At 42.9% G+C, this 25,278-nt stretch overlaps 1 protein-coding gene across 3 annotated transcripts in view; it reads right to left on the bottom strand.

Annotated features, from left to right (window-relative positions):
* Positions 1-25,278, bottom strand: part of CACNA2D3 (calcium voltage-gated channel auxiliary subunit alpha2delta 3) — a 795,368-nt gene that overhangs the window by 423,467 nt on the left and 346,623 nt on the right. For all 3 annotated transcript variants that reach the window (XM_047777080.1, XM_047777060.1, XM_047777070.1), the window contains exons 6-8: positions 16,066-16,197; positions 8,520-8,580; positions 8,011-8,161 (exon numbers count right to left, since the gene is read on the bottom strand). In XM_047777080.1, the coding sequence (XP_047633036.1) occupies positions 8,011-8,161; positions 8,520-8,580; positions 16,066-16,197 (344 nt within the window). The remainder of the gene's footprint in view (positions 1-8,010; positions 8,162-8,519; positions 8,581-16,065; positions 16,198-25,278) is intronic.

Here is a 25,278-nt window from a genome sequence, read left to right as displayed (position 1 = left end):
GCACTCACCCACTCCCTACTCTTCCCCAAACAGTTCAGTCCTTCCTGGGAGTTTCTGCGAAATGGGAAGAGTCTCTCAGCAGGAGAGAAGAGGGCCTAGACTGCCCTAAGGATAGTGAAGCCAGCATACGAACCACATAGTGAGGAGATGGGCAAAGAATTTTCACCCCTTAAAGAGTTTAGGAACTGCCACATAGACTCCAGGCTTTGGTCACTCTCAGTTCCCTCTCTTTCTCTTGCCTGGCTGACATGCCTCCTCTGAGGCACACAGAGATAGAACAACAGAGCTGAAGGGACTGTAGCAGACAGAGTAGGTTCAAATCCTGGCTCTTATACACACTAGCTGGATGACCTTGGCCAAGGAATTTCCACTCTTTTAGCTTCAGCATTCATGTTGGAGGAATGGAGACTGTAGCTGCATCTCATGAACTCACTGTGAGGATGAAATGAGATGACGCAGTAAAGAGTCAACACAGAACCCCCCATATAAGAAAGAGAAAGCAAGTGTCTGGATGCACATGCACAAGAAAGAAAGAAAATATGTATGCGAGAGTGATGTTTGCTACACAGAGAGGAAGAGTGATGGTGGCCACCAGATCTGGTACTTGCTAGGTAGATGGTGCTAAGTAGGTGGTACTTGCTAGTAAGTGGTGGGGTGATGACAGTGACCCACTCTTGGGAACAGGGCTCATCTGCTACACATACTGCATTTGTTGGAGAGAACTATTGCTCTAATAGGCACATATGACTCTCTAAATATCCAAGACAGAATCCCCAACACTGCCTGGCTGCACTCTGCCCTACCCTGTGCCACACTCTGAATTCTCCCAGTAACCTGGGTCTGTGGCAGACCAGGAGCCAAGACATTGCAGCCAGCCTATTGCCAAATCCCCTGCTGGGAAGGCAGCTGCCAAGAAACCCTTTGTTCCTTTCTTTCCTCACTTTGCTTAACTAAGCATGTACTATGTGCCAGGGACATCAAACACCAGCAAAATGTGCACATGATTATCACTATGGAGTGATCATGGACCACTTTTCTTACTTTTTTTAGCAAAAGACTATGCTCATGTCTGAAGATAATGTCTAATTTTCCTTTCATGATAAAACAGCCTTATCTGTGATGTTGCAATGGTCTATCCAAAAAAAAAAAAAAGGCTCAAGAAAAACCCTTCATTTCCACACGTGAGGCTATATCCCACTCTCTTCAGGCCAACCCCCAAACTCTACAGTCTGACAGCAAGGGACATACCACCATCTGCCTTTTCCTTCCCTTTGCCCAATCTCTCGAAGCACTCCCAACATCTAGCATCTTAAAGTCATAGCAAAATACTCAATGGGAATTTTAATGATAGCCGAAATAGGAAAGGCAAGTTTTAAGTTTCATTCAATGACTAGCTAGAAGTTTTGGAAGAAGGATCTAAAAGCACAGGAGTTCCTCCTTCAGCGGAGTGGGTTAAGGATCTGACATTGCCACAGCTATGGCATAGGTGGCATCTGTGGCTCAGGATATGATCCCTGGCCCAGGAACTTCCATAGGTCACAGTTGCAGCCAAAAAAGAAAAGAAAAAAAAAAAAGGAATAAAAAAGAACAAATGGGCTGGGCTCGCCAATCATGATTCACATTTTGGTACTGGTATAGAATCATGCCACATGTTGGCTCATGTAAATCTCAGCCCAGAGAATGAACAGCAGAGGACAGCTGACTATAGGCTCTGTATGATTTTCAGATTCTAAACCCTGCTTAATGTTGGAAACCAGACTTGATCAATGAAAGCAACTGCAGCTTTCAAGCCTAGCAGAAGGAGATCATCAGCTGCCTATAAAAGAGAACGAAGGAAGACCTCATGAAGAAGGAAGAGACTTTAGGGAACATGTGGACACATCACCCTGTAGCTGAGACACTCTCCATTTCTTCCATTGCCCCCAAGGGACATCCCAGTTCCTCTGCATAGCTGACAAGACTTGCTTGATCTGAACTGACCTTTTCAATCCAGTCCCATTCTTTTCCCTACCATTCTCACCCATCCATTCTCTCTGCCTCCCACTCTCACCCCCACTCCAGTATGCCCAGACAGACATTGAGCTCCTTTTGGACAGCCTAACTAGGCCTGTACTTCCTGGGGGTGAGAGAAGACTTATTATAACCTGAAAATATCACCTTCCTCCTCAATTGTTTATTCTCCTTTTTTCCTGCCCTGTCTCATTGCAAATGCCTGGCTTCCTATCTTAAAGTGTTCACTTAATCATTGCTTCTTCCAAGAAACCATCACTGAGTCCCTGGTTGGCTGCACTGCCCAAGCTCTGCTCTCTCTCGGCCTCCCCTGCTGCCCCTCTCTGAGACTTCTCTGTCCACACTTGACTGTGAGCACCTGCTCAACTGCCCCCATACAACACTCACACTTACACAATCTCAAAGTCCATGCAGGAAGACAACCTTACTTACAAATGCAGCCCCAGTACTTAACTCTTACTGCTCAACAGTATTTGTTGAATGAATAAATAACCAGAACAAAGAAAGGAAAGGTAAAACTATAAAGATTACTTATGGAAAAGATGAGGAACAAAGCTGAGAGGAAAAAAAAAAGTGGACATAAAGACAAAAAAAATAATAGAATGAGAATCTCTACTCTCTTCAAAAAACAAATAAACAAAAAAGTAAAGAAAGTAAATGCATACATTTTAGAGAATCCAAAGTTCCACGCACACAGAAAAAAAAAAATCCCATAGAACAAAAATGGTGGCATGCTTATACAATGCAAGAAACTGATGTAGAATTGCTGGAATTCTATTAAATATTTTTATGGTTTTATTGGTGCACTTTTGATTAAATAACTTTTTGAATGAAAATGTGCAGGGATTATATAATTAAGCAGATGAACCCACAATATTTTCACCAACACAATGCATCCCAAGGATCTTTTGCATTACAAAAGCTTCTTGTGTAATTTGAAACACAACTGGACATAATTACCAGCACAGAACAAATGAGCACCGAAAGAAAATACCATCCTCATACTTTTAATACGGAATCGATTACTTTAAAAAGCAAATCCATAGCAGCCAAAGCATTGGAGAAACAATTCTAAAGAAAATTCTACAAATTAAAACCAGGGCCCCAGAAAGTTCTGGGATGAACTAACAAAATGATGCTCTTTTTTATTTAACTCTGCATGAACAGGGGGTACAGAGGCATTTAAACTGATTTCAATAATATCAGCCCAGTTAATACTGTGTTCATTTAAAGTATGGCTTAGGCTTCTGTAAAAATCATCTTTCAAATTTCAACCTGGAACAGAATTAGCACCCTCATTTTTATGATAATATTGTTAATTTAATGCATGGCTTGGAGTTAGATTTCAAAGTGAATCAGAAGAATATGGCTTTTCTCTTGTCAGAGACATCTCTCTTCATGCATCAGTGGTTTGACCTTAAATTTTTAACTTAAACTGCACATAACCACTCTCATATTTCAACTATTCTTTCATAATTCAATCATTTAGTTCATCGGACTAAGATTTTGCAATACCCTGCCCAGGAAAATTAAAACAATTTTTAATATTACCTTTTCCAGTTTATTCTCTGGAAAGATTTGAATTGGAAGGTTTTCAGTATAACATAAGATGTGCTTAGCAATGAACTTAATACAACCATGCAAACATGCAAAAATGACTGGACTGGGCAAGGAAAGCCTTCTCCACTCTTTAAATCTCCTTCTCCCCTTCCCCATTACGGTACTGAAAAATCAAAAGGCAATCATGAATTAGCTTTGTACAAATGAAAAACCTACAGAGCATGAGGGCTTAGAGCATTAAAAATAAAGATTGTATTTCTTTACTTTCTCTCTAAAAACACTGAAATGTCTCCTCAAACATGTACTCAGCAAGCGAGAGAAAGCTGACAGTGTAATGAAGGGTGAAATGATAACATCTTCTTCCATAAACGGAATCTAGCCAACAAGAACAATGCACTCAAACGGATTTGCAGGGCATTATGGAGGCATTTTCAAATATACCAGCCCCCTTGCACTTACAAGAGAATGCAGTGGGGTCCCCTCCTAGAAAGAGGCAAGTGACCACTTTAAACAGATGGAAGAAAAATGGACACCATATTACTAAAGCAACGATGCCACTGTGGAAATAGGAAAAGGAGATAGAGGTGAAAAAACCAACACAATTTGGCAAGGCAAAACTGCTAAACACACCTGAAGAGACAATTCAAAGGAAAGCAAATGAAGATTTGCCAAGTCTACTGTTTAGGGCCATCAAAATACTGGTGTTTTGGAATGAATGTCTGTGCCCATCCCCGCCATGAATTCATATGTTGAAGCTTTTAATCCCCAACTCTGGTGCTATTTGGAGATGGGGACTTTGGGAGGTAATTAGGGTTAGATGAGGTCACAAAAGTAAGGCTCTCATGACGGAATTGTGCCCTGATAAAATGAGACATGCCAGAGCTTGCTCTCTTTCTCGTTCTCTCTGCGTGAGCACAAGGAGAAGAGGAGGTATGCAAGGGAGGAAGAGAATCCTCACCAGAAACCAAGCTCTGCCAGATCTTCATCTTGGACTTTCCAGCCTCTAGAACTGGGAGAAAATAGCTCTGTTGTTTATGCCACCTAGTGTATGGCATTTGGTTATGGCAGATGGAGCTGACTAATACAGTTTATAAGCATGTAAACATTATACCCTACCTACTTAGTGGGTATTCTGTGCATAACCTCCTTTGGTGTAGCTTCACTTCTAGATTTTATTGAATAGAAGCAACTGTGCAAAAATATATGCCCAGCTCCATTCACTGTAGCACTCCTGAGTAGAAAAGATTAGTTTAGGAGTTCCCATCATGGCTCAGTGGAAATGAATCCAACTAGAACCATGAGGTTGCAGGTTCCATCCCTGGCCTCCCTCAGTGGGTCAAGGATCCGGCATTGCCATGAGCTGTGGTGTAGGTCACAGACGTGGCTTGGATCTGGCGTTGCTGTGGTTGTGGCATACCCTGGCAGCTACAGCTCCGATTGGACCCCTGCAGCTCCGACTGGCACCCGCAAAAGAAGAAAGGATTAGTTTAGTAACAGTTTAACGTCCAGCAAAGTGGGACTGGTTAAAAAATTAATGCTAACTATAAAGGATGGAATGTTCTGTTCTTCAGATATACTTGATACAAGTATAGAAGCAAATTGTTAAATACACTGTAAAACAAGGTTATGTATTTGTGGGAAAAATAGATGTGCACATACATAGAGAAAAATTTAGAAGAATATATGCCAAATGAAAAGGAAATGGGGACATTTCAAATTGTTTAAAATTTTTAAGGAGTTCCCAACATGGCTCTGTGGAAATGAATCTGACTAGAATCTATGAAGTCTCAGGTTCCGATCCCTGGCCTCGCTCAGTGGGTTAAGGATCCGGCACTGCCCTGAGCTGTAGTGCAGGTCGCAGACATGGCTCAGATCCTGCATTGCTGTGGCCATGGCGTAGACCAGTGGTGACAGCTCCAGTTTGACTCTAGTTTGGGAACCTCCATATGCCATGGATGTGGCCCTAAAAAAAAAAAAAAAAAGATAAAATTTTTACATATGTTGCCTATACTAAAAGCAATCAATGTGTAAGATTAGTGCTAATTAGTGGTTCCATTTACAAACTCAAGCTTTTAATATAAATGCACAAACATATTTGATCCATCACCCTTACCCATTAAGGGAATAGAGTTCGTGATTTTACTATAGAGGCTTCAAATAAAAAAGTTCAGACTATCTTTCCAGTTGTTGAAATAATTATGTAAATAACCTTGAAGGTGATCATTTATGTTGAAAATTAACAAACAGATGTACAGTGAGGGTTAATGGGCCCTCTAATGGGTTTCTTTATATAAGGGGTCAATTCGGGGTAAAAAAAATAATTTTTTCCTTAACTGTGCTATAATAACTGGCATGTCTACTTTTAATTATCTTAATCACCCTCTCTTCATAATTGAGTTGACACTGTTTGTATATCTTAATGAACTTACAGAGATTATTTCAATCGATTGGTTTTGTTAACAGAACAATAAATCCTTACTGATAAAGGATTCACAATGTAATTAGTTAGCTCTTCTTATTATGCAAATTTCTGATACTTCTATAATGAGTAATTAAAGATTAATAAGGAAGATAGTCCCAAATTAGCTGTTTCTTATCTGTAAATGCTTCAGGATGTGTGGGGATTAGGCTATATTTGCATATTCCCAATAGACTGATAACTAAAGTAACTTTTCTTGATTTAGAAACCCAAAATTCTATCTGAAAACTCTCCTTGAAAGAGCTGTGCCTGAGGCCCTACTGTTTCACAGCAAGGTAGCTGAGAGGCTCAACCGCATGTTCTTTCCTTCTGCTCAGGAGGGAAACTTGGGAGTCCTCACTGTGCCACCTTTCCTGACCATGTGACCTCAAGTCAGTAGCAACCACCTCTTGGTGCCTCTGTCTCCTCACCACGAGGTACAGAGCTGGGGTGAAAATCCAGTGAGATCGCCTACATGGGACACTGGGTGGTGGTACTCTATAGAAAGCAGTTGCTGGTATTATTCATTCAACAAGGATTTAAATTCCTGCTATTTGCCAGCTACTATCCTAGACACTGGGGATAGTCCAATGAATAAACAAGACTAACCTCTGTTCTCATGGCATTTATTCTCTTTCTTTTCCCTTTCGTTAGGGCTTTTTTAAATATGAGGCTATAAATAAATCATGGTGCCCTGATGTCTCATCAGAAGCAAGTACAACACTTATCAAGCAAACCCCTCCAGTGTCATTTCAACACCTGTGCCTTCCGTCCAAGAAATAAAAGTGGGTACCATGCTCATACAGAAGGCTGCTCAGAAACAGGGTCAGGGACCCGGAGAAGCCATGCAGACAAAGCAACAACATTCTCGGAGGCACGCACTCTTCAAATAGCATCCATTTTTTTTCATGCCCTCCTGCGTACCAGCTCAGGTTATCCTAGCAAGAACCCTGGGGACAATGTGATTACAACTACTTCACAGCTATGGCATGATGTGCAGACTCAAGCAGCTCACCCCAAGACATGCCATTGTATATGGCCAAACTAGGATTCAAAACTAAATCCTGACTCTGAAGCTCAAGTTCTGCCGCTCTCACCACACTGCCTTGGCTATGTCTGGGACATAGCCACTCCATGTCCCAGATAGAGGCCATGCAGCAAAGCACAGGTAACCACCATGCAGGAACACTTAGCTAAGTACTCAAGGAAAAGAAGAGAAATAAGGAACATGACGAGGCTCACACCAGAAAATTAGGGAGGAGAAGGAAAAGAGTGAAGGTGGCTCCTGAATCAGTGACCCTGGGAAGCATGTTCCTGCCCAGCTTGGTTCCCAGACCTGCCACTTCTCAGCTCTGCAACCTCCGCCAAGCTATTGACACTCTCAAGCCCTGCAGCTTCACTTGAGGACATGTTCAAACCACCCCCACCCCCTAGAGCTGCTGTGAGGAATGAAGACAATGCAAACACAAAGCGTGAGCAAATGGCACACAGTAGGCACTGAAATAAATGCCACTTTTGTTGCTGACGCTGAAATAAATTATTTTGTGAGCCTTAAACTGCTCTCCGCATTTTTGTTGTTTTCTCATCATGATTACTATTACTATCACTGTCATCAGACTAACATAGTTTAAAGTTAACTTCCACATTGAGAAAACCTAGTAGGTTAAGGAAAAATTTCCCAAGTCTAATTCCCCCAAGGTTTTGAAAGGTTGGTTCCCTAGGAAGACTAAATCTGTCACTACTCTCTCAAGTGACAGTGCCTGCATGCTAGGTGAGGAAAAGAAATGTGCAAACCTGTTTTCCCAGCCCCCCAAACCCCTCCAATACCACGATCCAGTGAACCCACGATCCAGGGACTGACAGGCCCTCATCCAGGGGCATCTAATGCTGTGTAAATAAAAGCAATAAGAATGTTAGCTGCTTGCGGCTAAAAGTTCAAATGAATTCAAAGTGCAAAGAAAGCACAACACAGCTGCACTCACAGCAATTATGTTGAAGAAGTCATCATCCCCCAGCGTGTCCAAAATAGAGGAGACTGTCTGCTTTGCAATCGTCAGACGGAGCCCTTTCATACTGCCACTGACGTCAACTAAAATGACCACGTCTTTCGGAGAAGTCGCTGCCTGGATGTACCTAGGTCAGAGGAAAATTAAGTAAAAATGAATCCTGAATCTCTCTGCAAGTTTTCTCTTTTTAAGAAGTTTGGAGTTCCCGTCATGGCGCAGTGGTTAACGAATTCAACTAGGAAACATGAGGTTGTGGGTTCGATCCCTGGCCTTGCTCAGTGGGTTAAGGATCTGGCGTTGCCGTGCTGTGGTGTAGGTCGCAGACATGGCTCAGATCCCGCATTGCTATGGCTCTGGCGTAGGCTGGTGGCTACAGCTCCAATTCGACCCCTAACCTGGGAACTTCCATATGCCGTGGAGTGGCCCTAGAAAAAACAAAAAACAAAAATAAAAATAAATAACTAAGAGGTTTGACCATTTCCTACCATTTTCGGTTCCTGCAGTCAAAGGCAATGACTCCATTCTCATCTGGTTCCCATTTAATCCCTAGAAGAAAAATGGAGTTATAAGAAACCCAGAAACTTCAAATATTTATTCATAGCACTTGAAGGCTGCTCTGCTTTGCTGATTGAATGAACAGGGTGAAAAATCACATGCAAAGACCAACCCTGGGGCTCATCACATGCTTCCTCACCAGCTCTAGGAAGGAGCTTTAGGGCTGAACACTACAGCAAACACAGCTAGAGCTCAAATGCTCCAAGATCTGCTAGAGAATGGTGATATTAGTACTGCACTGTGCATCAAGAAAGGACATGAATCCAGACCCTTACCATGGCTAGCCAAGGTCATTTCTCAATGTCCTGCAAGTTGCTGGACCTGGTGGCATCATTCATATATTTCTGGGCAGTTAGGCCCTGTCCCTGGACCTGGGTAGGGCAATGTCCAGGCATGAGGGTTGGAAGGCATTCAATATGTTTCTATTTCAGAATATTCACAAGTCTATTCTATCCTCACTCTTGTTTTTAAAATCAAGAGTTTGGGCCTATCCTTCTACATTGAAATGAAATAAAATGACCCTAACTATGCTGCATAATATAATTTAAGTTTCAGGCTTTGGAGCCTGGGGGTTTTCCCTTTGTGTAAAATGGGATCCAATGTACTTAGTCTCGTGGCTTGTAGGCTGGTCAGGATATGTCCAAGGTTGACATTCTCTCTTTCAAACTTAATTTTTAATGATAAACTTTCATTTAAAAAGAAAAGAGTTTGCTGCCTAAAAATAAGATAGAAAATCATTGTTTTCAGCCATCAGAGCTGCTCAGGAATGAAGAATTTGAAAATAGATTTTGGAGTTAAGAAAATAAAAACAAGAATTATTTTCACAGGAGAAAATCCTGACTGAGACTGTAGCACTGAGATTCTCCTTTCCAATTAATAAAGGCCAGCTTTCTGGACCACATGGGGCTGCTTAAGATAACACCCCTAAGTTATTCCAAAGATAACCATGAGATGGCAGTTGCTAAACCAAAGAGTCATTTTGTTCTGTCTCCTTGTACCTACATTCCCACCTGCAAATGGACCTAATTTAAAGGTGTTTCTGTAACACATCAGAAAACAGAAGGATGAGAAGCCAATTAATGAAGATAAAATAAAATGAACATGATATTGTATGCGATTAGGAAAAGAATGCAATTTATTATAAAAACATCTGACACACTGTATTTATACAAAGCCAAGTACAGCTAGGACGTCAGTCGTGACACATAATGAAATTATATACATCGTGAGGCTAGGTAATGTTCCAATGTGTAATTCCACAAAGAACTGGTTTGAGTCCAAATAAAGAGAAATTCTGCTTAATGTGTTGGCCCATAGTAGATGTTCCATGGATGTTTCTTGAATTGTGAGTGTTCTTGGACCACAACCATATTTGATCATCATCCACCCCACCCCTTCTAGGCTATCCTTCTTCCATCACAGCCTTCTGTGCTCTACTAGGGAAGAAAATATGCAATTCTGTTATACTGTCCCACCTTTTAGGTCAGGCCCTGGGGGAAGGAATTAATGACATTCAATGTTCTCCTTTTTGATTGTAATCTCTTCCCTTCAAATGGGCTTGTAAATCCTCCCGGACTCTACTGCAAGTTGGTACATTTTGAAAACTCTTAGTCTGCTGGGAAAAGTTATAAAGAATATAATCCAGAGGAAAAAGTAGATTAAATGGAAGGACCTCCAAGCTTTTCATCCACTAATCACAATGTTCATCCAACTCCAAGCACCATGCCAGTTGATAGACAAACAGCAGTGACTGAGAAAGACAGACCTGGTCCCTGCGTGGCTCACGAAACTCAAGTCTAGCAGGGAAGCTGACACTAGGTAAGAAATTACAAGCACCAGCAATATTGTGAAGAAGTGCATAAGGGCTGTATTAGTGTATAAAAGGTAGCTTTAGGCGTTCCCGCTGTGGCACAGTGGGTTAAGAATCTGACTGCAGCATCTCAGGTTGCTGCGGAGTTGCAGGTTTGAGCCCCAGGCTGGCGCAGTGGGTTAGCGATCCCACATGGCTGCAGCATAGGTCGCAGCTGCAGCTTGGATTCAATCCCCTGCCTGTGAACTTCCACATGCTGCAGGTGCAGCCTTAAAAAACAAAAACAAAATTTTAATCCCTAACATGAAGGAGGCATCTTTTTTTGTTTAAAGGCATCTTTTTTGACCTGAGAGAAGAATGATGGAATGTTAGCTCTCTGGAGCTGATGTAACAAAGTTCTACAAATTGTACCTTAAAAGAACACTATCCTCTCACAGATCTGGTGTATAGAAATTCAACATTGAGGTTTTGGCAAGGCCATGCCCTCTCTAAAGTCTCTAGGGAAGAATCCCTGCTTGCGTCTTCTTAACTACTGGTGGGCCCCAGCAATGCCTGGTGTTCCTTGACTTGCAGCTGCATCATTCCAATTTCCCCTTCTGTCTTCATGAGGCTGTCTTTTCTCTCTATTTGTGTGTCCTCTCCCCTTATAAAGACACCAGTTACACTGGATTTAATCCTAATCCAGCAGGATCTCATCCCAATTTCATTAAGTCTGCTATGATCCCAATTCTAAATGAGGTCACATTCTAATGCTCTAAGCAGACATGAATTTGGAGGGACACTATTTGACTCACTACATATGGACAAGACTTGTAAAACAAAAGTGAGGGGCAGCCACGGGGTGCAGAAGGTTATCCCAAGGAGAGAGAACTATGTCTGCCAAGCTTTGAGGAGAGTATGTCAAGTTCAAGGAGCTCAAGGAAGGCTGATATGGCCAAGCCGAAAGTATGTCTATCCCCAAGGAAAGAAGCCTTGGTGGCAGCAGGAACCAGGAGGCTCAGGCCTTTTCTGATCAGTGCAATAGGTACACACCGAGTGGGGATCAAGACAGTACCTTGGCACAGTTCTAGGTACAGCTTCCCTGGACTAACAATGAAGGTTACTCCTTGACTCAAAGTCAGAGATGGATTGGCCCTAAAGGGTCGTCTTACCTATACCTGACATTTGGGCTAATATCTTCATTTCACAGGATGGATGCCAAGGCTCTCAAAGTTCAACAGATTTTCCTGAGATTTCTATTTAGGACTAGGACTTGACCTCCTAAATTCCATGCTACCATTCTCTTCCTTCCATAGACATTTCCATGAGGAGATTCCAGGAGAAGTTACTGGATGTAAGTCTAAGTTAAGGAATAAGAGTAAACCTGCTTTGAGAGGAACATGGGAGGGCCCTTATTCTGCTTAAGGACATCTTGAATCTCTGCAGCTGGGACAGTAGAGGCAAGTATTTACCAAACTACTCTGACTATTGAGCCCTTCTTTTCCCACAAATCTCACAACAAAATGTTTTAGGAGACAAACTTTAGGAAACCCTGTCCCAGAGGGTACTACCTCTCTTAGGATATATCAAGATTTTAGTATGTAATTTTTTGTGCACATAGATATTGCAAAAATGTTCAAGTAACTTCAAATCCCAGAGGAACGACAGTGGGTTCATCTTAAATCTTTGAGATTCAGGGAATTGTCACTTAACCAGGAAGCAACCTCAGGAGCCATATAATTTCTGGAAGTGCCAATACACCTTATGGGATCCCATGCAGGCTGGCTGTAGCATGACTCTCAAGGTGAAAGGAATGGCGCCATGCAGCAGCAGGTTTCACTGCCCTTCGGCCTTTTCTCTGCAGCACTCTGGGCTTCATGACCAGTGTCAGTGATGCCTAGCCTACCTCCTCAGCTTTCACAGGGCAGGGTGCCTAGACCATTCAGCACAGCCATAGGTGAAACTGAAAATAATGTCCAAATCTGTACTGCAGGGAGTTCCCATCGTGGCTCAGCAGTAATGAACCCAACTAGTATATCCATGAGTTCGTGGGTTCCATCCCTGGACCGCTCAGTGGGTTAAGAATCCAGCATTGCTGTGAGCTGTGGTGTAAGTTACAGACACAACTCGGATCCCATATTGCTGTGGCTGCAGTGCAGGCTGGCAGCTATAGCTCCAAATCAACCCCTACCCTGGGAACATCCACATGCCATGGGTGTGGCCCTAAAAAGACAAAAACAATATCTGCACTGCAGATTCAAATGCTCAGATCTGATTAAATGTAAAATATTGTGCACTATTCCAATATCCTCTTGTTTCTCTCCCAAAGGCATTATAAAATAATACTAGAAGGAAATTAATATCATCTAAGACAACATACGTCTTCATAGTCAGTCTCCTTAGCACATGAAAATGGAGCAGAACCTAACTCAGCATCATCTGAAGGTCAAGCCACACACTGACAGTATAATTCCATGGGGAATTCCTTTTGCAATACAGACAAGGAAAGGTAAGACCAGTACCTTAGCAACTGGGTATCAGACCACAAAAATCTTTTCCTATAGAGGTAAACTATTCGAAAGCGGTAGCTACTAGCCACATGTGGCTATTTAATATTAGAGTTTAATTAGTTAAAGTTTTTAAAATTCAAGTTTTACTTCTGAATCTCACAGGCACATCTCAAGTATTCAATAGCTGCATGTGGCCAGTGGGGATCACATTAGACACTGAAGATATAGAACATTTATATCACCACAGAAAGTTTTTTCAGACCTAAGAGTGTTGTCACACACCCACAGGACATAAGCTGAACCTGTGGAGGACTAAGAAAATCTATGCATAGAAATCGACAGCTTCATCACAGGTACACTAATATGTTACTGCTTATTAAAATTCTCTTTCCAGGAGCTCTTTCCTCTCAACAGTTGGGAGTACTGAGACTAAACAGTGCTCCTTCTCGGTGATTACCTAGCACCTTCTATTTCTCCTATCTATGAAACATATCATAACCAAGATGATCTGCTCACCACTCTCTCTCCCTGTGGTGGTCACTGTCCCTGCCTTTCGGGATGCACTACAGGCAAGGTCACAGTAATCCTGACCAACCCCCATGGTTTCAGATGCCTGGCAATACCCACTGTCCAGTCTCTCTGGATGTGGGCACATGACTGAGGTGAGGCTAACCCTTGGACTTTCATCCAAGGTATTGGGACTGATGCTCTCACTTCATCTGGAACCTTAACTGAAAAATAATCCTGTGAACCTATAGCCATGTCCCCCCATCCAAGGAGATCACCTGCCAGAGAAAAATTGTCAGAATAGAGGAAGGAAGAGATAAGAGATGGAAGGAAAGATTCAAAACCCAAATGATAATACTGGCTACTGGAATCCAGCTGTGTTTCAAAACAGTATACTCCCGAGATTTGAAGTTACATGAGTCAATAAATGTGTTTTGTGCTGGAACTGGTTGGAATTGGGTTTCTGTCACTTGCAACCAAAATCCCAGATGAATGCATTTCCCCACGAGGACAGAGACCTTTTCTGTGTGGCGCACCATTTTATCCTCAGGGCCTCATGCAGTGCTTGAAACAGAGCAAGAATTTAGGACACACTTATGAAAGAAAGAAAGAACATCCCTTTGCTCAAGGACATGTACACCTGGCACTGATTCATACTACTATACCACTCTAAACATGGAAAGAAATATTCTAAAAAGAAAAAAAAAATCCTAGCAAAATAAACCCAGGGACTCCCTCTTTTAACAATCGTTTTATGTCCAGGAGATAAGAGGTTTACTCTGTTCAGAACCAAGGACGGAGTGAACATGTGACATTTATCAGGGTAGTGAAACCCCTTCGGAGGATCGTGACCCATGTCTTTATTCACATAGGACACATGCAGAAATTTTACAAAGTCAAAATTCTGCCATAAATGTCATAAAAGAACTGTAAGCATTTGAGTCAACTTTCTAATTCTGACTGATAAAAATCTTATACATAAATTAATTTTCCTATTAGATAAATCCTTTATGAGGATTTTCTTTTGTTATGGACTGAATGTGTCCTCACAACATTCCTACATTGAAGAACCCCTATGCTCTGATATTAAGAAGTAGTGTCTTTGGGTTTAGGTGAGGTCATGAGAGTGGAGCCCCCATGATGCAATTAGTGCCCTTCTAGGAAGAGTGAGAAACACCACATCTTCCTTCCTCTCCCATGTGAAGACAAAGGGAGAGGGAAGTCATCTTCAAGCCAGAAAGAGGAGTCTCACCAAGTGCCAAATCTGCCAGCACCTTAATCTTGGTCTTCTCAGCCTCTTTGAGAAATAAATGTCTGTTGTTTAAACTACCTAGTTGGTGGTGTTTTGTTATGGCAGCCCAAGATGACTAACACATCTCTATTATCAAATTTCAAATCTGAAACTTTCAAATTTAGTTTGAAGACTTCCTGCTGGTAGAGACAAAAGAGGATCTGTGCTTTCTTCTTATTCACTACAGCTTCATCCAAACGCCACATAGTAAGATGTCCTTGTGGCTTCCCTGATGGGTCAGCCCCCCTCCATGCTAAACATCTGCATTAAATTCACTCTCAGAGTGTATCAAAGCAGATTGCAATTTAGTGACACTGGAACTTTAATAGACCACTGTTTATTATAACGCTGCCTTTAATAGGATGCTTATTGTTTAAATTTCTGTGAGCTCCAGGAGGAACCATGCATGCCCTGCTAAACACAGCTCCTGGGAAATATAGAATAATCTGGCAAAGCAGGCACTAGGCAGGCAAATCTCAGGGGACAGATGCTGTGTGCAGGGCAAACAGCTCCTGAAGGCAGAGGCTGGCAGTCTCTGTGCCTCAGAGTGGGAAGACATCAGGTGCCTAGTTTTACTTAATGAAAACATAAAAGACTCCACTTAATTGCTCCAAGATTATGCAGGGTGGTTTTTTTCCTTCTTTTAGGTTGAGCTTGTTAATTTCTACAGCTGTGATGTTGGCACAATTGCAGCCTCGAGTCCTGTTTTCACAACTTGTAAGCAAAATTAAAACTTCCTTTTTTAATTAAAATTCAAGCCAAGCCAGAATTAAATTCCTACTGTAAAGCAGAGACCTGGGAAAGCCCTAGAAGGAACACCTGTTCCAAAGTCATGGTGGACAAACATTGAAAAACACATCATTTGAGGGTGCTCCTGGTGGCCCTGACATGAGGACTGCCTTTCAACCTCTTCCTCCAAGAGTAGGAAGCTCTGGAATGGGGAAGCCTAAGTTCTTACACCTTTCAGTCAGAATTTAACCAGCGGAGTATGGCTTGCTCCTTTCCCTGGTAATAATAACAATAATAATAATGGTGGTAAGAGTAGTAGTAGTAGTAGTGATAGTAATAAAAGCAATCTCTCGTCCATAAAGATTAAATATGGCACATTTCACATCTCAAGTCCTCCCTTTTGGGGTAGCTCTACGAATTATTCTATTAAGAAAGATGATGAAACCACGTGCAGGTCCAAATACCTTATGTGTGTGTGCAAATGTCACAATGCCATTCTTGTCCTGCACCCTGACAATAGATTAAATAGATTTGAACTTCATCTTTCATTGTCTTCTAAGAGAAGGGGAAAAAAATCAATCCTGAACCCTAAAGGATAATATCACAGGATCAGAAGCTTGCATCATAATTCTCAATGCAGAGATACTCACCTGGATACTGCCTGAAAAAGCCCTTTGCACTTCCAAAGTACTGCCATATGAGACTCGGGTCACGATCAAAATTATCTACAAAAACTTTGTTTAAGGATTCGGACCAATAAACCCCATTGACGATTGCTGGGTCTGAAAAAAAGAGGGAGAGAGAAAGAGGAATGTTACAAACCAAAGTGAAGCAGAACCCCAGATGGCATCCCACATAGCTGGTAGACAGCAGCATGGGACCCATCCTGCAGGAAGTTGTGAAGAAGGTTATAACACCTAAAATGTTTAGCTCCTGGGAATTCCATACACCAGGGCCTCTTCATCCTGTTTGAGTCCTCCAAGCCACCCAGGAGCCTTTACTAATGGCTACTTACTTCAAAGGAGCCTCTACTACTGATGGCTACTTACTTCAAATGAACATCCCTTTTTAAGTAAATTTCATAGACCAAAGCTCTTGAGAAATCAGAGAGACCTTCTTAGCATTCTGCTCCACTTTTCACCTCCTCAGTCAGTCAGAAGTCAGTATTAAAAATAGGAAAATTGTCTTTTCTGTCACTGCAATCACCTCAGCCAACACAGCCTCATTCCAATTCTCTCCACCCAACTTAAAAGTTGACTTTAAAAAAAAATTAAGTAAATTGGAAATATGTAACTGAACCTCTCTACTTCTTTTATTCAGCAGATTGTGAGCTCCATAAGGGCAGGAATCATCTTGATCTGGTCTCCTCCTGGACCCCCTTTGACCAACACATGGCAAAAACCCCCAAAATGGATGGATGGATAAAGAGATGGAAAGATGGATGCAAAGATAGACTAAAGAAGAGGCGAAGCTGGTTCTCCAGTTCTCAACTGTCTACACTTCTGCCCCGTGATCCCATGAGAAAATCCCTTTTCCTCACCCTGGGCAGCCTGAAAATAACCCCTTGCATTTTATCTATAGGTGAGAATTAAGGGCAAACACAAAGATAGAAAATAAACAAGTATTTCTTGCGTAATGGTCAAAGGAAGGTGGATCACTGATGATGCTCTGTAACTGCCCACTTTTTTTTTTTTTTAAACTGTGGAAGATCCTGTTTCAAAATGATGCAACATTAAGCAAAATTTTGTTGTAAGGGAGGAGAAAGTTGTCCAATCCCAGCATGATGAGGGTAAGAGTAACAATGGGATGAGCACGTAATAATTAAAAAGAGGAAGGGAATCCTCTGTTGAGTCCTTCCCGTGATACAGGCACCATGCCCATCTTCACTCCTGTCACCCCTACCGCAGCACTCCAAAGCAGGTCCACTGTTGTCCACCATGCTACACAAGTGGAAAGGGAACACCAGGAGGTCAAGTTCGTTCCTAAAACACCCAACTAGCAAATGGCAAAGCCTCTGATCTGTGGTTTCCTCATTTGTAAAGTGGGAATAGTAATACTCATATGTGCCAGCTACTGGAAGGCCAAATACACTGAAAGAAAGGGACTAATGGCCATAGGCATTTGCAAAGTCATCAGTGGAGCTAGTTCATCCCCCGGAGTCCAGCACCCTCACCAGAATTCCCTGTGGAATTAAGCTGCACAGTAAGCCAAAGAGCAAAGTAACTCTAGAAATGTTTATGTAAACTAGGTACACTGCAAAAAACCCTCACTGTTCGCACTGGCGCTCACCACTCCTCCCTCTGCCGGATGGCTGCCCTTTGCCAGATGGTTGCCTCCAAAATGTAGAGGGATAAGACAGCTCATGAGATGACACAGTGGGCAAACATGGTGCCTTGTCTTACTATCTCATCTCCAGCCTGTCTCATTCTTTCAGACCACTTTCCCAGATGCAACAGTCCATTTGGATTCCAACTCTCATTTCATGGGTAAATGCTCTAACTATAATAAACCACATGATAGGCTGGGAGAGTAAATAATGGTCAAGTTAACTTTTTCCTGCAAAGTAATTTCAGTAAAACTTTATTCTCACAATCCTGGAAAATGGAGACCTTTATTGTTCCTGTCCAAGCTTGACAGTAATTACTGTGACTCACCCCTTGCTATGAAAGCCACTTAAATGAATCCACAAAGGTGCAGATGCAATAATGACAGTGAAAGATTCATGGTTATTGCCTCCTCTATCAATGACCTCAATTATAAAAACCTTTCACAATTAGAAGCAAAAACTCTATTTCACTAACTCCTTGTCTCAACATGTTAAGGAGTCCACCAGTTTCCAGGTAGACGATTCTTTATTCTTGACCACTCTTTTCTGGGGTAGTAAGAGGCTGCCCATGTTTCCAGGTGGCCCCAGTAACTAAGAATGCTCCCTCCCTCTGGGAGCTCTGGGCACATCCAAAAATGTAAAAAAGAATTGCAGTGACTGAGGATCATTTCACCCACTTACAGCCACTTGTGAAAGGGACAGCATCCTCCTTCGTAGCAAGCTTACCCTTTTTCCTTGTTTGTGTTTTGTTTCAAAATTTGTTTAAAAGCCCCCTTTGTTTCAGTTAGGGTTCTTCAGGAGTCTTGGATTAATCTGAGTTTTGGCTTTTACTTTCATCCCTAATCTAAAGGGTTTCATGGACTGTATTAGCTTCCTGTAGGTGCTCTAAGAAATTACCACAAACTGGGAGTGCTTAAAACAACAGATTTATTTCAGAGGCCAGGAGTCCAAAATCAAGGTGTGTGCAGGATTGGTTCTTTCTGGAAGCTCTGAAGGAGAATCTGTTCCATGCCCCTCTCCTAGCTTCTGGTGGTTGCCAACAACCCTTGATTTCTCCTCCTCATAAAGACATCACTCCAATTCCTGTCTGATCTTCCCTTGGCCTCTGTGTGTCTCAGTGTCAAATCTCCCTCTCTTTTTATTTTACAGAAACCTGTCACTGGATTCGGGGTCCACTCTAAATTCAAGATGATCCCATCTCAAAATCTCTTACTTACATCTGCAAAGACTCCATTTTCAAATAAGGCCACATTTGCAGGATGCACTGGAGGTTAGACTCAGACATATCCTTTGAAGGCCACTATTCAAACCACTGCATGTACTCATACTCCCTTAGTTATCCTACACAATACAGCCACATCCCATGGTTTCTAATGTACTGCTTTTAAAATCTGAGTTCAATAGGTGCAGGCCTTTTTCCTAGAGAAGGATGTTTAAAGGCCTTCGTGTTTTTCTTTACCAGAACAATTCAGATCTTCATGTCTGCATTATAATTTTATGAGCTTACGAATCTTCCTGACTTCTTTCAATGGGTCCTACCTGTAAGACACCAAACTGCAGTGAAATCATTTCCCTTAATGTCTGGTGTATGTGTCAAAGCCCGGCCTTCTCAGATCAATAAACTGAACTCCACATAATACAGTCATTTTCCCCAGTGTTCCTTTCCATTCTGCATCAACTTATGATTCATACTGGTCAAGAGTAAGTCTGGGAATAGCAACTCTGCCTCCTGTTTCCTCTACCTTCTGAGAGATTAAATTACCTTCAATGCCAGTCAAAAATGTATCAGATGTTCCGCTTTTAGTAAAACAGACTAGTAGCAGATGTTTAGAGAGTATGAGTCCCACACCACCTTTCTGATCAATTTGCAATTTGTATCTGAAAAGCACTCACACATCCCTGCTCTATCTTTATAATGTATCATATAATCCACCCCAAATCACATTTGTAGTCTCCTTTTTTTATTTCCACCCAAATCACTGCTCTCACCTGTACTTTCCTCTCAAGCTTGCAATTTGCTACATGGGGGTCACGTGACGGCTAACATTCTCTCTGCACACTCCCCCTTACAGACACTTGCACACATTTCCTTTTAGTTCTATTTCTTTGAATGAGCAGCCATTGCATTTCAGTTCCATCCTCCTGTGTCCCACCTGAGATGATCAGCCTCAAGCAAATTAATATGTGTAGGGCACTTATCATAGCAAATGGCACATACAAAATGCTCCATAAATATTGGCCATTATTTACTCTGTGTCTTAGCAAATAAATAAATAAAGTTCTAAGAAGACTCCCAACTTTCATCCATGTTCTCTGCAGTGTGTCTCTGGGCGGCGCCCTGACAGTGTAGTCACCAGCCTGGAACTCAGGCTCTGGAGCTGAAACCCAGGTTTGAGACATTACTCGGCCTTTATTAGCTAATGCCCTTGGATTTGTGGCTTAACTTCCCTGAGTCCCAGTGGCTCCATCTGTGAAAAGCAAATGAGAACCGTCCTCCTTCAGAATCTGGTGACACAAGGCACATAGCTGCCCAGCGGCAGGAGGGCTCCAGAACTGCCAGCAAGTACATCGCCAGTCAAAGCTCTGTGATGAGCCCCCATTTCCCACCCAGGGAAGTCTAGCTGTCCTAGGAGCACCCAGATGAGGCTCTACCTACGTCTCTTCCTCCCTTCCTCCAATTATCAGGGCCAGGCACTCTCAGTGATGTTCATTCATTTGTTTGTTCAACAAATATTTATTGAGAACCTAGTGTCTCAGGCATTCAGCAGTGAACCAGACAGACCAGACAGCTGACATTTCAGTCAGAAGAGGGGAGAAAGGAGAATTCCAGATAGAAATGGGTGTGATGAAGAAAATTATAAGAGATGGTAGGCTTGAGAATTACCCTGGGTGGTTAGTCAGGGGAAGGGGAGTTAAACTAGATAGCCAAAGATAACCTCTAAGAGGAGAGACCTGCATGAGCTCAAAACCTCTATCTAGCCAGCAAAAGCTTTCGAGGCAAAGAGAAGAGCTAGTTCAAAAGTTCAGAGCTGAGAAGAAACTCGTGTCTTGGAGGAACAACAAAGCCATGAGTGTTACCGGAGCCTTGTGAGCAAACGGTGGAGTTACAGGATGGGGCTGGAGAGGCGGGCAGGCCACAGTGAGGATTTTAGCAGACTGCAAAAGTTTCCTTCCAAGTATTCGTTTTCCAACAGACATATTCTGTGCTCCACCAGTGCCAAGGCCCATCATGCTTTTATTCATGGTTCCAAAATCAAATTTCCTTTCTTCTGAAATCTATAGCCAGCAAAACCTACTTCCTTTTTCCAGGACACACCCTTCAAGCAATCAAGAGCTTTCTGGATGCCTTAGTATTTGAGCCTCCTCCCCAGACTTCAAAGTTACCTGATACTACCTCCATCTTTCCCCTCAATATCATTTATTCTCCAGTGAATTAGCAGCACTGTATTAATTAACTTGCCATTTTCTACCACAAAATATGGTTCCACTTCTAGACACTATGAGCCTACATGAACAATCATAAGCTAACAAAGAATTACAAACTACTGTTACTCAAAAACCATTGTTTGAAGGGAAGGGACTGAATTCACATACAACGGGGTTGCTAGGGTATGGTCCTTATAAAGAAGGTATTTATTTCCTGCCCTGAACAAGCTGGAGGGAGGATCTCAGGCTTTCCTCAAGGTCTTTGAAAGGGTGTATCTCCTGGGTATAAAATTACACCGGCACAGGGTTTGGTGGGGGGAGACGACTCCACAGTTTCCCTCAGCCCTGCATTTTGGACAGAATTCAAGAGAGTGGCTGCAGAGGTTTCATGTCTCCCTTTTCAGCAAGCAAGTGGCATCTCTCGTGTTCATTCTAAATAGATCAGATTAAATAATGAATACTTTTGATGCTAATTATCAAGCAAGCACTTAGCATGTATCTGGAAACTAGCCCTTGATGTGTGATGAATTATAAAATAGATTTATTAGCCAAATATTTACCCTTCCTCTAAACTTAGTGATGTGTGAGATATTAAACGCAGCTTGCTTTTCACAAATCTGCAGGCATTTTCTGGCAGTCCTAGAATGAGAGGGATGAGGAAGACTCATGGCCCAGTGCTGAATCACTCTGGATGGAGTTGGGAAGCAAATTAGGTGGCAAACACATGTCCAGATTGAAGAATCCTAGAGGGTGCTCTAGACTCTCAGCTCATTGCTTCAATAAGCTAGATTTCAGGGCTAATTCTCCAGTGAGATTTCACATCGATGACTTAACTTGTTTGTTGGGGTCTCTTTTACCTTAAATATATCAACCTTAAACAGTCCTCCTCCCTTAACATATGGAAAACCTTGTGGAGAAACTTGCATTTCTTTCTCCTTGTTACTCTCATCCCTCTGGAAAAAATTATTCTCAGGTCCTTGTCATCGACATTAAGAAGGAGAAAATTACGCTAGAAAACAAAATAATGATAATGACAGCAACAGAGATTACTGTTTCTGGCACCTTTACAATGTGCCACACACTATGCAGAACAGTTCCAAACCACCCTTCCAAGGCCCATTTTACAGAGGAGCAAACTGCTCCACAGGGCACTGAAGTCTACTACCGCAGCCCATCACTTGCCCAAGGCAGAGACCAGCTAACTTCCATCTTGGGTCCAAACTATGAGATGGAAGAAGATTGGAACAGAGGCCTTGAACTCTATTTACTGCCTACCAGACCGTAAATAAGGAGTGGAAGAAAAAGGCAGCAAAGGAGGTGCAGTCTAGACACCCAATAACACGTGGCTCCGAGCAGGCTGCTGCTCCCAGCTGTGAAGAAATGAATGAAGTGTCTGGTCCCTGGACAAGGGGGCTGGGATCAGGCTTTCTTAAGGCCCTGACCAAGCATCTTTGTATCTCAATGCTCAGGGCATGTGTATGACTTGCTGGAAGGGGACATGGTGGAAAGGATAATGTAGTGCCGGGTACCATCTAGAGCATGTCTGCATGGGTCTCCTGACACCTCCCCCTCAGGGTCTCTGCTGCAGAGCCACCAGTGAGGCTCTTTCACCACTATCGGCATTTGGATTTGAGGGCTGCTTGCAGAGAGAACATTTACAAGGCATACCATCTTGGATAAGACCTTCCAGAATGAAAATAAGCATATCTCAAGGGACTTCTGATCCTGAAATGGCATCTGATAAATTGTAGTTAAGCTGGTGTCACTAATTTAAAACATCTCATTTGATATGCAAGCTTGTCCCAGTGAGCCTCCCTTGAGGTCTCCAGCAAAGAGCTGAAGAACCAGAGCCTAGTTCCTCCCTGAAGTTTTGCTCTGGTTGGAAAGAGAGTAGAACTCACAGGTTCAGAGATGGGATAAGCACAGTCACCCCTTTCCTCCCAATAAGTCCTAGAAAACCCCAGCCTTAGAAGACCCTCACAGCAGCTCCCTGGAACTCGGCATCCTGATGGCAAATCTGTGCTGGATACCACAGTCAGATCACTCAGCCTGATCCAGAAGCTCTAGTAGTTCCTGCCAACCCATCACTCAGAGATTACAGCCCACTGCCCAGTGCTCTAAGATGCTCTGCTCTGGCCCAAGATGGCTTTTCAAATCCACTTGCCCTCCAGCGCCCAACATACATCCACATCTGTGCCCTGGCCAATCTCACTGAGGCTTTTCTTTTCTTGTTTCATTTATAGTAGCTGTTCCTACTACCACTGGACAACCCATGCAAAGGGTGTAAATCATGTCATATTTTCTAATTTTCCCCAAAGCATTTGGCCCCTGTACTAGATATAGCACACACTTATCTATTCTTCATTCATTCATTCAGAAAACATCTGCTGAATAGCTACTGGGTACCAAGCACTGTGTGAGGATATGGGGATAAAGAAATAAGCAAAAGCAGGCAAAGCCTTTAACTCACTGGAGCAAATAGTCCAATGGGGGAAGCAGAAAATCCAATAATTGTCTAATTATGTGCAAAATCACAGTTGTGATGAGTTAGCACAAGGGGAAAAACACAATGTTGGGGAACATATTCTTTTACAAGGTTTTCATAAACATTGATCAAAGCTGGAAGTTAGGAGTTCCCGTCGTGGCGCAGTGGCTCAGTGGTTTAACGAATCCGACTAGGAACCGTGAGGTTGCAGGTTCTATCCCTGGCCTTGCTCAGTGGGTTAAGGATCCAGCGTTGCTGTGATCTGTGGTGTAGGTTACAGACGCGGCTCACATCCCGTGTTGCTGTGGCTGTGGTGCAGGCTGGCAGCTGTAGCTCCTATTGGACCCCTAGTCTGAGAACCTCCATGTGCCGTGGGAATGGCCCTAGAAAAGGCAAAAAAAAAGACCAAAAAAAAAGCCAGAGTTTAAGGAGTGAATAGGCATTAAAAGGGGGAGGGGGCAGAGTGGTCCTGGCATCACCAACTCTAAGTTTAAATACCTGAAATTCAGAAGACAAAAAGGAGGCAGGTCGGGGTAGGGAAAACTAGCAGGACCTTGAAGACCCTGGTCTATGGTCTGCTGCCAATCTCAGGAGCGACAGAGGCCCTTGGAAGCTTTGAAGAGAGGCTGGGTACATACCTTTACCATCTGGACAGCACCCGGGCAAGGGCAGGGCGGGGGTGGGTAGTGGAGGGAGTATTCAGAGGCTCCTACTGTCCTTCAAGGGGAGCAGGATGGTGCCTGCACTAGGGTCGCAGAGTGAGAGAAGCCAGGGCTGTTGAGAGGACAAGCTCACCAAACAGGTTCTACACTTTGAAGGCAGGTGTTTACACCAGAGGTAGAAGCTCTTTTCATTAGCCAGGTAGGAAGTCTTTAGCAGGAGAAAGCCTAGGAGACAGTAATACAGAATACTGCACCACTGGGGAGTTAGTCTAAGAGGTGCTGGCCTGCTGCTTAGATGGCACACAAATGGGAAAATCTACTGATGGCAACAGGGAAGTTTTCCTCCAACAGCTGGATTGTCACAGATTTGCTAACTCTGATTTCTCTGTGACAACTGTCCTCAGAATGTATATACCTGCCAGCTGATCTTGCAGTGTGTCTCTAATTGATAGAAGTTTTTTTGCTTGTTTGTTTGCTTTTTGCTTTTTGTCTTTTGTCTTTTTAGGGCCACATCTGTGGCATATGGAGGTTACCAGGCTAGGGGTCCAATCGGAGCTGCAGCCACCGGTCTACACCACAGCCACAGCAACGTTGGATCCAAGCTGAGTCTGCAACCTACACCACAGCCACAGCAACGCTGGATCCAAGCTGAGTCTGCAACCTAAACCACAGCTCAAGGCAATGCCGGATCCTTAACCCACTGAGTGAGGCCAGGGATCAAACCCGCATCTTCATGGATACTAGTTGGGTTCGTTAACCACTGAGCCATGGCAGGAACTCCTCTACTTGATAGAAGTTACTCATAAGGAGCATAAAAGACTGAAAACCACAAGGGAAAAAAAAATCCTGACCATGCAATTGAGTGTTGGAAACCTTAAGCGAGACTCTCTGGGTGCTGCTGTGGGTTCACACAGTGCCATAGCATGCTACATTCTCCATCATGCTCACGGCTCCTGGGAAGGCT

Source organism: Phacochoerus africanus, chromosome 1 (genome assembly GCF_016906955.1).
Source record: "Phacochoerus africanus isolate WHEZ1 chromosome 1, ROS_Pafr_v1, whole genome shotgun sequence".
NCBI lineage: Eukaryota > Metazoa > Chordata > Mammalia > Artiodactyla > Suidae > Phacochoerus > Phacochoerus africanus.
The sequence above is the reverse complement of the archived record's forward strand: the minus strand, read 5'-3'. Positions and strand labels throughout refer to the sequence as shown.